The sequence below is a fragment of the Cryptotermes secundus genome, unplaced genomic scaffold (genome assembly GCF_002891405.2).
Source record: "Cryptotermes secundus unplaced genomic scaffold, Csec_1.0 scaffold693, whole genome shotgun sequence".
Lineage (NCBI taxonomy): Eukaryota > Metazoa > Arthropoda > Insecta > Blattodea > Kalotermitidae > Cryptotermes > Cryptotermes secundus.
In genome coordinates this window covers 499,519-511,050 of record NW_019722434.1, presented here as the reverse complement: position 1 = coordinate 511,050, position 11,532 = coordinate 499,519, and the positions used below count along the sequence as shown (strand labels likewise).

Below are 11,532 nucleotides of genomic sequence, written 5' to 3'. Positions count from 1 at the left end.
TGAATTGTCCTGTTTCCGTTTGTTCAGTCGAAGAAGAGGCGTTTAAGAGCTGTATGGAACTCCGGTCTAGAAAACCGAAATTAACGGCCGTGGGGATTCGTTGCACTGACCACGTGACACCCTCTATCCGCAAAAGTTTGCACTAAACTTCGTCGAGAAGCGACTGTCGGTCGGGCGGTATAGTTCGCTTGCGGACTGAAATCACAGAATTTTTTCTTGTGGGTCTATAACTTGAACGCACTCATAACGCAATCGATTTCTCGTGTTTCGATTGTTGTTGATCAGTATTTCATTTGTTCGCGGAAGAGAAAATTGGCGGTACTGGGCACGAGGAGGTAGTGACGTATGTCAACATGGACGTAGCGGTCGAACTGACAAACATTTCATTCGTTCTGCACCTTTCGTTTCTTTCTGTTGTTGCTAGTTTACTTTAACGTTATGTTATTTGACTTGGTGCTGTTGAACTTGTGATGAGCGTGTGCGCGACAGAGAGCGAGCTGTAGGCTGGAGGTATGGGTGAGTCAGAATGTCATACATTTGCTCCTGTTTGTGTCACAGTCATATGCGCCACTGGTTTCAGTACTGTGTACTTTCTTGCATTCATTTGCTGTAGGCTTACGATTTACAACGATCTTCATATAAAACCATATATAACAAGTAGTAATTACGGCTTATGATGTTAGCAATGCAGTAGTGTAATGGAAGGCAGGAGATCTGTGCTGACAGATTTACTGATGTATTTTTTATTATACTGCTCAGCCTCTCGTTGCAACAGTATATGAATGGAGTCTGAGAATTCCAGGAGTGTGTCAGATGCTAGGTCGTTGGCCGGAGGAAGGGAGGGCAGCTAGGAATCTGTCCCATCCCCTTGGATTAAAAAAACTGAAATAAGGAAATTCCCGAAATTATTCTTATACTACTTTATTCTTATATATTGGATGCTCAGAATATTCTAACTCTTCTTAAACGGTTTAAACATAACTTTGTAAGCAAATTTTCTGTTCCCTTCCCGTCCTTGGAACGGATTCTGTTGGTACCTACGGTATGATTATTATTATTATGGCTTTACAGCCCTTTGTTGGGCCTTGATCGCGTTTTCAGTTTCTTGATCCTATACACAGTCGGTAGGACTCCTTGGATGGGGGATCAGCCCGCCGCAAGGCCTATACCTACATATAGAACAACACAAACAGCATAAACGCCCACAATACAGACTTCTATGCCTCGAGTTGGATTCGAACCCACTATTCCAGTGTTCGAGCGAGCGAAGACAGTTCATGACTTAGGCCCGCGGCCACCGTGATTGGCCGGAATATATGTTAACGTGCTGAGATGGCTTAATAAGCATCTGTATTTTTTTTTTTAATTTCCGACGAAGGACCACCCTCTCCACGCCTCACCTTGACCCCCCCCTTCCAGGCCTCTGGCATGCCCTAGCAGTTTAGGAGATATAACAAAACTGCCCCACCACGCATAATAAGACTAGGAAAGAGTGTTTTCACATTGAAAGCGCGACGTTTCGGAAGCTGGATCTGCTTCAATCTTCAGCTAAGTTGAACTTCCTGATTTATCAGAAGACATGGCTCATACACCCAACAAATGTAGAACATATTATTTTGAACGTGTTTGAATAGGCCGCGCTCCTAAGCACCATGTTCTGTGTTCGCGATATAGTGTATGTGATTATTGCTGATTGGCTGTGTCAGCAGAACTGTTTGCGCTGTGCCCTACCACTGTAGCGTAGCGTGGGACAGTGAAGTTGGCTGGCTGGCCGCGCATCTCTGCCGGCGCAAAACGGCACGAGTGGAACTTGTTACCCATTCGTACATGGATGCCATTGGCGCTGTACGCAAGTACTGACGGGTAACGGTACCGCCACAAAACCGAAAGCCTCATCTTTTCAGAACTGAATGAAATGCCTCAACTTCGAAGATGAAAACCGAATGTCCAACCTTGTGAACTTGTTGTTAGGGGCAAATTTTAAGGTTAGGCATTGGGTCTTGTTTTTTGCAAATAAACTTGTAATGTTTGCGGTGTTAACGTGACGGCTACAGGGCGGTAAATTTTGAAGTTAGTTGGGCTACCCGTTGACATATAATTGCCTGCCATTATGTAGGGGTTAAAGCGGCTATGAGCTTAAGAAACAAAACACTGTTTCAAAGTGTTCTCTCCCTTAACACTGTTCCGGCACCGCAGGCAGTTAAGTTTTGTCGGATTTGAAGCCTCCGCGGTGGTGACTCTGAAGAGCACGGTTTCCGGGCTAGTAAGGCCGTGTAGTTAGGGGGAGGGAACGTATCCTCCATCTCCAGCTCAGGTTGCCGTATGCTTCAGCTGGTTTCCTGCCTAACATACTTTTTCGACCCTGAAGATGGGAGCCATATGTTCCTGCGAAAAGTCTGGCTGTCACCAAACTACCCGACTGCAGTTCAGCCGCCTTACGTTGCCTCGGGCCGGCTTCTGGTGACGTCGCTAATTCCCTGATCTTGTTTACGGGCGTATGAAACGCGAGTGCCCTACGCCGCGTGTGTGGCATCAGCAGGCGAGTCGCGTAGGGACTAAACGGACGGCCCTGAAGATACCGCTGTAGGTACGTAGCCTGAAGACGGAGACAGTATTTTCCTCCGAAACGTCGGTGTTTACCTACAAACCCCAAAGTATCAGAACCTCAAGACTGAGAGGCTTGTCACTTGCATTTATTTTAAGTTGCTTATTTATCGCTGCTGTGAGTGTCCAGACTATGCAGTGTTGGATGTGTATGCCTGTGAAGCAGCTGGTGGAATGAAAAGAGAGCTCAACACATGCTGCTTAGTCCCTCACAGTTTCCACCTGACCAGGGATCAAGCTGGGGCCTCCGCGGTTAGAACCAGACGGCCGACCGCCTCAGCTACGGCACCGTATAGTTTGGTAGGTAGGTATCCTCGAGATGGAGGCAGCATGTTCTCCCGAAACGGCGGTACCCTCTCACCAGACCATTGCGACCAGGTTTCAGTTCCGACAAAGTTCTGCACTCGTCCCGTAGTCCCCGCACCACAGCGCCACGCTCCTGGTGAGCGGCCGCTCGAGGAACTCCTGCTCGATCTGCTGCAGGGACTTGCGGTGCGTCTCCGTCAGGAAGAGCAACACGAACGCCGTCGCGAGGAGGGACGTCACGCCGTAGAAGTAGAACACACCCTCCGACGTCGATGTCTTGGGGTTGACGGCGTCACCTCCTAACAGCATCAGCAGGTACGGATATATCTTGAGGGCGGCGAAGCTGAAGAGGTACGCCAGGCAGGTAGTCAGCCCGCCCGCCAGCCCCTTCACCAGAGGAGGATACATCTCGCCCAACATCGCCCACGGCAACGTGTGGAAGCCTATGGCCCCAGCCACCTGTTGGACACACAGTGCGACTGTCAGCGGCTCCGGGCGGTGAATATTGAATTAGCCTAGTTAGAGAAACTATAGCAGCAGCATCTGCCTGAAGGGACTGAGGAGAACCACGAGTAACCTATGGAGCAGTACGTACCACGTAGGCGAGCAGGAGCCCGAGCGGTATGCTGGACAGCTCGCGGTTGCTGAGGGCAGCCTGCGAGCCGTTGGGTACCAGCTGCAGGTACACGGCCAGGCCCATCATGCAGACAGTCATGCCGACCCCCGACAGCAGCGACATCGGCCGACGCCCACACCTGCAAGCAACAGGCCTGGCCTGATAAGGAACTGCCCAGGCATTTGTACTGAGCTAAACGACAAAAAATAAAAATTCAGTCAGAATTGCCGATATAGGCCGAGACACGAACTCAGCACCTCCCCCTCGGTGTGCTGACCGTCCGCTTGTTGTTGGGACGCTCTGTGACGGGAGTTCCCACTGAGGTCTCAGGCTCTCACGGAGGCGAGTGTAGTTTCGGCAGAACCTGCTGTCTCCTTATTCGAAGATAGAATACGTAGGATTTGACGTTCTCACACCGGTCGTTATGAAGATTTGTGCCTTGTGGGATATAGCGCCGTTTACTCATCTGAAAGTCAACGGACGTTTCGGAGGAAACTATCGCATCCATCTTCTTCGACCCTGAATATGGAGGCGACATGTTGCTCCGAAACGTCTGTTGTGTTTCAACGGACTACACTGCGCTATCTTCCAGACGACTGAAGTCTTTACAGACAGAGTAAGCTGGCTCCAACGGTAGCGCTCGTGGTTTGTATTGTGCAGGTGTTCTGTTCGAAACCCGGCCGGGACACCCGCTACCCTGAGGCTTTAGTGTTTTTCCTCAGCCATTCCAGGATATTACAAGAACAGAACGTCAAATTAGGCCGCAACCGCTTCCTTTCACATCCCTTGCCTATTCTTTAGGACAGCTTACCACTCGACACTACATGCCCTTGACTACATCGCTACGTAAACCACGAACGAACGGAGTCGGCCCATCTCAGAAGGCAGTTGTGCCTCTCAATCTGCGGGTGGTTTCACCACAGGGGTCGCTGCAGTTAGCGCTACTGCGCACAGCCTACTGCACATGCAGGCAGGGTTCCTGCTGTCACTGTATCGCAAAGTTGGGAAAGTCGGCAAGAAAGCCTGTTTATACGTGCTTCCAACATTGCATAGTTGCCTCTCTCTGCGCAGCCGCAGCGGGTTCTACTTTGCTAAGTACCTGCCCGGTTTCGTAGCAAAAGGTTCCTCCCACGCTGCCATGAAGATGGAGGTAGTACGTTATAGCGAAACGTCAGTGAACTTCTACCGGGCTGCACTGCGTCGTATCCCAGGGGATACTGTTCTTTGATCGTAATATTTGAGCACTTACTAGTAACCTATTAACGGCAATTTATTCCTCTGTCTGACTAGACACCACGCCATGTATACGTATGGTGGAGTGGAGGTATAGCTCCACATATTCTTAACCTTGACAATAGACGGAGAGGATAGTGCTGGCAGCAATGGAGCCCCTTACCCATTAGATATGAGTCTGAGAGAGCCGGTCCCTGCCGAGGCTTGAACCCACGTTGTCCAGTCCGTAGCCAGTCATTGTGGTAACTAAGCTACCCCGGTTCGTGATGTGCGGACAGCATATCTCTTTGGCGCGATTCAAGTAGCGCTGTGCGCATGGGCTCGCTTTTGTGCTAGATACTCGTATGCATGGCCTCCAGTTTTCCTGCATGTCAAGGTTGAACGGGTGTTTATGTTTTGTTGCGACGATAAGAAAATAATGTTCAATCTTGTTTGTTCTTTAGAGTGAAGTGATACTATCACTGAATGTACGAGTATTATCAAATGACCTCTGTTCCGAGAGCTCGTACCGATAACGAGGCTTGCCACTTGGGTGTTATGGTAGGATGAATTTTTGGTATGCAGAGGCTGAAACGATAAATTTGATTATTTTTTATTGCTAGTGGAGTGAGACTAAGTTCCTTGTACTGCGGCCACTTCTGGCCTATTGTACCAGCCCCAGATGATAGGTGAAGGTGATTGTGGAGCAATTGGTGGAATGAAGATTGGCAGGGGAAACCGAAGTACTCGGAGAAGACCTGCACCAGCGCCACTTTGTCCACTACAAATCCCACTTGACCAGACCCGGGATCGAACCCGAGCGGCCGCGGCGGGAAGCTAGCGACTAACCTCTTGATCTATGGCGCGGCCTAAATTTGATTAAGTCTGTCCGGCATTCGAATCCCTTGACGAGCTAGCGAAGTCCGGTGGCAGCCAGGTTGCCGTTTCTTATCCTTAGCACATTTCGTCTGCGAACGTTAATACTTTGCTGTCTGTATGCAGGTCTCTGTTTTACAGGTAGAATGTTTGCGCTTGTGAATACTTTTCAATTTTCGCCGTTAGTTGCATTTGTTGGAGCGTGCGGTTCCGTGCTAACAGGGTTTGGTTGGTTCGTTATTTCGGGCCTTAACTGATGTAGTGAGGTTATTTTGTAGGGAGCAGTGTTTCTTCCTTTAGTGTCACAGTTCTTTGCCCTAGTACTTTTCTCCTGTTTTGGCTGGTTATTAATTTCTTACTTTAGGCGTTGTGTTTCGTGATTTTCTTGAGCTGGATCAGACTGGGAGCATGTGCGGTAGCGGTTACTGGACGATCTATCAGTTCTAATTACTCACGATTAGCGGGGGCCCAGACTCTGTGCCATGCTCCTACACAGACCCCTCTACCCCGGCGCGCCAGTGCGCCCTGGAGAGGGCGAGAACTTGCCTGGTGAGTGCGAAGCTAACGCCGATACCCGCCACGAGTTGTACCACCCCTAGCAGCACCGTCACCACGTACTCGTCCATGGACACCCCTGCCTGCAGGATGATGTCCACCGCGTAGTAGACCACGACGTAGATGCCCGAGAACTGCTGGAAGAAGAAGTATCCGTTCAGAACGAAGAGCGGTTTCCAGGCCTGTGGGAGAGTCAAGGCACGTAGCTTCCCGAGCTGTCTGCCAGCCTGCAGAGCCTCCTGAGGGCCTGGCACGGCCCTCAGCTCCGTGTCCCTGTCACGGCCCTTGGACAGCAGCCACAGAGGACTCTCTGGCAGCAGCACCAGTGTCGAAACAGCGGTCAGGATCGGGAAGGCCGCACTAAGTCCTGCCACGAGGCGCCAGTTGTCCTTAAGGAAGGCACCCAAGATGTACACCACTAGGATCCCGGCTGAGATGCCAATGGATGGCCACGTGACCAGCATGCCGCGCAGCGATTGGTCGGACACCTCGGCGATGTAGACGCAGGCGGGGATGCTGGCCATGCCTGTACCTGCAGACAGACCTTGTTAGTACGATGCTGGATACAACGGGACGTTGCCGAATGAAAGCCAACAGTTCTAGATGGCGTAGTGCCCCCACCCATACGTGTTCCCTTTCTTCCTACCCTCTTCCCTGACGCCTTCCGTCCCACTAGCGCGTCCACAGTTGGCCGTCAGTCGTGTTCCAGTCATCCGATCTTTCGTGTGCACATTTCGTATTCACTCGTGGACCTGAGCCCTTCTTGAGAAGCCGGCCGCCAGCTGTGCAGGCACTCATGGGCTTCCCAGCATTTTATGGTTAATTACCGTGTTCACAAGAGCCCTTCACCGGTCCCCCTCCTGAGGCAGATCGATCCAGTCCATACCGTCCCACCCTATCTCTCTAAGATCCATTTTAATATTGTCCACCCACTTACATCTTGGTCTTCCTAGTGGTCTCTTTCCCACCAGTATCCTTTATGCATTCCTCTTCGCCCCATTCATGCTATATGCCCTGCCCATCTCATCCTCCTGGACTTGATCACTCGCACATTTCGTACTTTGGTTACCATCTCCGCCACTACCACTCTGTGGGCGCTACAGTCCATGCGAACCTTAGACACTGTCTTACAGTTTTTTAATCATATAGGCAGTCGGTAGCACCCCTTGGGCCCCCGCAAGGCCGCTACCTACACAATACAACACAGACAGAAAATAAACGCAGACAAACATCCATTCCTCAAGAGGGATTCGAACCCAAGACCCCAGCGTCTGAGGGAGCGAACACAGTTCTTGCTTTAGACCGCGCGGCCATTACGATCGGCACATAATTGCAGTGTTTATTGGCCTACATCTCTGGTGCCTGCTGTCGCCATGGTTACCGTGGTATTCCGGTTGTGCTGCTGTAGCGCCCGCCATGTTGCCCTTACCGACTGCGTGGTCTGCACTGGCGAGGAGTCGGCATAGCAACAGGCTACGGGCTGGACTGTGAAAAGTTTATATCAAATTTCGTTAAAATCCGTTTCTCGGTTCTCGAGTTTATACATACAGACATGGCCAGCCTTCAGCTAGTTCCCCGGAAATTCGAACCGTGTCACCCACTATCCTGACTGAGAAATGCCGAGACAGTACCTCAGATTTGGCTAATACCGCTTCCTTCCCGATCTTTTGCAATTCGTTATTGGCTATCATAGAACCACTCGACGCTGTACAGTCTGAGCTTGTGACAGCGTCGCTGTATAACGTAAGGTAAAGCTGCCCCTGTGCTCGACTAATTAAGCACTACGCCATGAAGGCGTATGGGGAGTGGAGGTATTCTTGGAGGTGAGTGGTTAGCTTCACGCCTCGGTCCTCGGAGATGAGCCCTCGGTACCCATTGGATGCGATTTTATATCGGAAGTTGTGGAAAGAACGCCAGTTGCAGTTACTTGCGCACATACCCAGACCGGTGAGAATTCTGCCCAGGTAGAGCACGGGTGTAGACACGGGACTGGGCGTGAATGCCAGAGTCAGCCACCCGAGGGTGAAGGGCACGTTGAGGGCGAGCAGAGCGACGCGACGCCCGAACCGGTCCAGCAGCGGGCCGCACAGCAAACATCCCAGCGGCGTGGCGATGGACGCGACGCTAGCTGAAACAGGCGTCAGGCACAAGTGACAGAACAAGTGAGCGGCGGCGAAGACGCACGTCGCATCCATAAGAGCAGTGGCGCCTTACCGAACCAGGACGCCTCGTCGATGTCCAGGTGGTCGGGGCTGTCCGCCCTCAGTAGTTCCGGCAGGGCGATGGCGGAGAACCCCAGGCTCATCCCCGAGGCCACTGTGCTGACGGCAGCCACGAGGATCACGGCAAGCTGCAAGAGACACCCCTGTGTTAGGCCGCAATACCAATGGGCCCAGTTTGCTGTGGGTTACTGGTCGCAGCGTCGGAGGGTCGGGTGGCTGAATGCGCATGCACCGGGAGGAGAAGGGAAATCGCAATAGCCGGTCCCTCGGCCTTCCGAACGCGCGTGCGCACCAGTTGCGTGCGGAACATCCGGGCCGGAAAACGGACAGATTCTGGGGTAGTCCCTCGATTGTGTCACGACCGTTTCCGCTCCTCAGTGAGCCTTCTTGCTTCAGGCTGACGTGGGGAGGACCCGCGTTAACGTCTCCTTGTTTGCAGCTAATTAGTCTTCTGTTCTACATTTTTAATTCATTTAATTCCTGTTTATTCTCGTCTGATGGGGAATTTACCTTGAGTTGGGACAAACCTGCCAACGTCATGAAAACGGCTGGGGGAGTGGATGTATAGCTCCACGCATTCTTAACTTCGGCACTAGCTGGAGATGAATAATAATAACAGAACCGAAGGCGAAGGCGGAACTGAGCACAGCGTCTGAGTGGAAGCACTCGTCGCGAGGTCCTGGGATCAAACCTCGGTTTGGAGAGCTGCTATTCCGATAGGCTTTTCGTGGCTTGTCCCTGCTCATTTCGGGTAACAAGTTTCTCCGAAATGTCAGCTTGTTCTGAGGTTTTGTGGAGGCAGCTTCCTCCTTCGTTCTTTCCAATTCATTATCACCTGCTCATCGTACCCCTCACTGTACGCTGGACAGTCTGTGCTGCTCACCGCGTCCTTCTTGAGAAGCCAGCAGTGGCTCAGCCATTCGAGAATTTCCAAACCCTTTATTGAACCGGAACGTTCATTCCAGTGTTCCTAAGAGCCCGTCAATTGTCCTTATCCTGAACCAGATGAATCCAACCCACAACTCCGTATTTGTTTAAGATATATTTTAATATTATCCTCATACCTACGCATACACGTATGTCTTCCTAACTTTCACCGCCAGGTTTTCCTACAAAATGTCTGATGCACTAGTCGTCGCCCGCATGCGTGCTACATGCTCTGCCCATCTCATTCTCGTTGACTTCATAATTTTAACAATATTCGGCGATGAGTAAAAGTTACGAAGCTCCTCATTATGCAGTCTCCTCCCCTCTCTTGTTATTTCATCCCTGCTGGGTCCAAATTTTCTCCTGACCACCCTGCTCTGAACAACCCCGCACTCGGACAGCCTCACGGGCAGAAGCACGGGAGGAGAGGTGTAGAGACAGACAGACGTGCCTACCTGGTGCAGTGCACTCCTGCTCCTGTCCTGTCCTCCTTCCATGGGGCCTGAGCGTCGCGGACTAGTGCACGAGACGCCGTGTTATCACTGCGCTAGGGCCACGCTCTTCTCATGTCGGGGGTCGCGCGATAGCCCCAGTCGCACTGATAAGCACTTGTGTTCCGACATGTTCGCATTGTTACACAACTCTGCGACTCGGGGTGCCTTGCGACGCCGGCAGGCGCTGGACGCAAGATCACGTGGACATGTCATGAATTTGAGACGATTTGGAAGGAGGAGGTCATGTCGTAATGGAGTTAGCATCCCAACATTTCCCCAACGGACTGAGAAAAATAACGGAAACCTTTATTCAGGATGGCCAGTGCCCCGGCCATGACTCGAACCGAGCATCACCCGAATGCGGGAATAGAGCGCTACTGCCTCTCAAGTTCCCTCGGTATGCAGTTCGTATCTCTGTACCGACATCTGCTGTCTGCGCTCTGTAGCATTCAGACTGCGTAGTTCCAGACGTAAAGGCGCCACACAACAGCCCGGCTTAGCCTCCAGGGCTTTCCTCCACAGTGTGCAGCTCGGCTGCGGGGCCCACGCAGCTTCCTGTCCAACAGGCACCGGTGGCTCTTTCCCCGGAGGTAAAACGACAGGAGCATGATGCTGACCACTCACTTCCATCTAGTGCCGAAGTCAAGAACTGTAATGCTATACCTCCACTCCCCCATACGTCTTCCCGGCATAGTGCTTATCTAATTAAGCACAGGGACAACTTTACATAGTCATACACGGGAAGTTCAGTACCGAGCGGGTTGGCGCAGCGGTAACGCTCTAAATTCCTATTCGGAATTTTCAGTTCGAGTCTCTGCCGGGACGCCTAACCTAACTGAGAGTCGTCGTGACTTTCCACAGTCCTCCTAGACAACTGCCGGAAGAAAGCTTCTGGTTGCTGCTGAACTCGCGCCCTGCGCGCAGATCTCTCGGTGTTTATCGAGTGAGAGACGATCGAAGGGATTTCTTTCCGGGGCAATGAAAGGAAGTAGATCGCTTTCACTGGGCGTCCATACTCCATGCGAACTGGGGTCTCTCAGCAGTTGCCTTGGCTCCCCGTCTGATGGATACTGAGCCTCAAACGAGCGTCGGGAAGGAAAGACGCACTCGAGTGTGCATCTCACTCCCTGCCCTCTGGTTCGCTTACTGCAGACCCAGTTATGGCAGGAATATGGCGATGTACCTTGCACTGCAGTTGATATTTCCCAATCTAAAAACGTTTCAAATTGCCACAGCTCTCGGCGGACCTGCCCTTCAAGCAAGGATTGGCACAACGGCCCTTTATGAGCCATGAACTTCTTGCTTAAGTACAGCTGATGAATTCTTAACGCTGTCCCTGGACGGGAGGTGGCCACGTTACCCCGGTATCCACTGGACGCTGTGCAGAAGTACAGCTGCTTGAATTCTTAACGCTGTCCCTGGACGGGAGGTGGCCACGTTACCCCGGTATCCACTGGACGCTGTGCAGAAGTTCAGCTGCTTGAATTCTCAGCGCTGTCCCTAGACGGGAGGTGGCCATGTTACCCCGGTATCCACTCGACGCTGTGCAGAAGTACAGCTGCTTGAATTCTTAACGCTGTCCCTGGACGGGAGGTGGCCACGTTACTCCGGTATCCACTGGACGCTGTGCAGAAGTTCAGCTGCTTGAATTCTTAACGCTGTCCCTGGAAGGGAGGTGGCCACGTTACCCCGGTATCCACTGGACGCTGTGCAGAAGTAT

At 51.8% G+C, this 11,532-nt stretch overlaps 2 protein-coding genes across 5 annotated transcripts in view; one reads left to right on the top strand and one right to left on the bottom strand.

Moving 5' to 3' along the window:
- Nucleotides 1-344: 344 nt before the first annotated feature.
- Nucleotides 345-11,532, top strand: part of LOC111861425 (cytochrome P450 4C1) — a 90,696-nt gene continuing 79,508 nt past the window's right edge. The window contains exon 1 of one of the 3 annotated variants that reach the window (XM_033750320.1): nt 345-516. In XM_033750320.1, the coding sequence (XP_033606211.1) occupies nt 513-516 (4 nt within the window). In that variant the 5' untranslated portion in view covers nt 345-512. The remainder of the gene's footprint in view (nt 517-11,532) is intronic. The other 2 variants (XM_023845971.2, XM_023845973.2) reach the window with 2 other exon arrangements.
- On the bottom strand, nt 2,648-9,927 carry LOC111861430 (facilitated trehalose transporter Tret1-2 homolog). Of its 2 annotated transcripts, XM_023845985.2 has the most exons (6): nt 9,774-9,924; nt 8,384-8,519; nt 8,109-8,297; nt 6,161-6,701; nt 3,506-3,665; nt 2,648-3,369 (listed from the first exon to the last, which is right to left on the bottom strand). In XM_023845985.2, exons 1-6 carry the CDS (start codon nt 9,813-9,815, stop codon nt 2,986-2,988), a joined length of 1,452 nt encoding a protein of 483 aa, XP_023701753.1. In that variant the 5' UTR covers nt 9,816-9,924; the 3' UTR covers nt 2,648-2,985. The 2 variants fall into 2 exon arrangements, with proteins under 2 accessions (XP_023701753.1, XP_023701754.1); XM_023845986.2 differs by lacking the exon at nt 8,109-8,297 and having other exon boundaries at nt 9,774-9,927.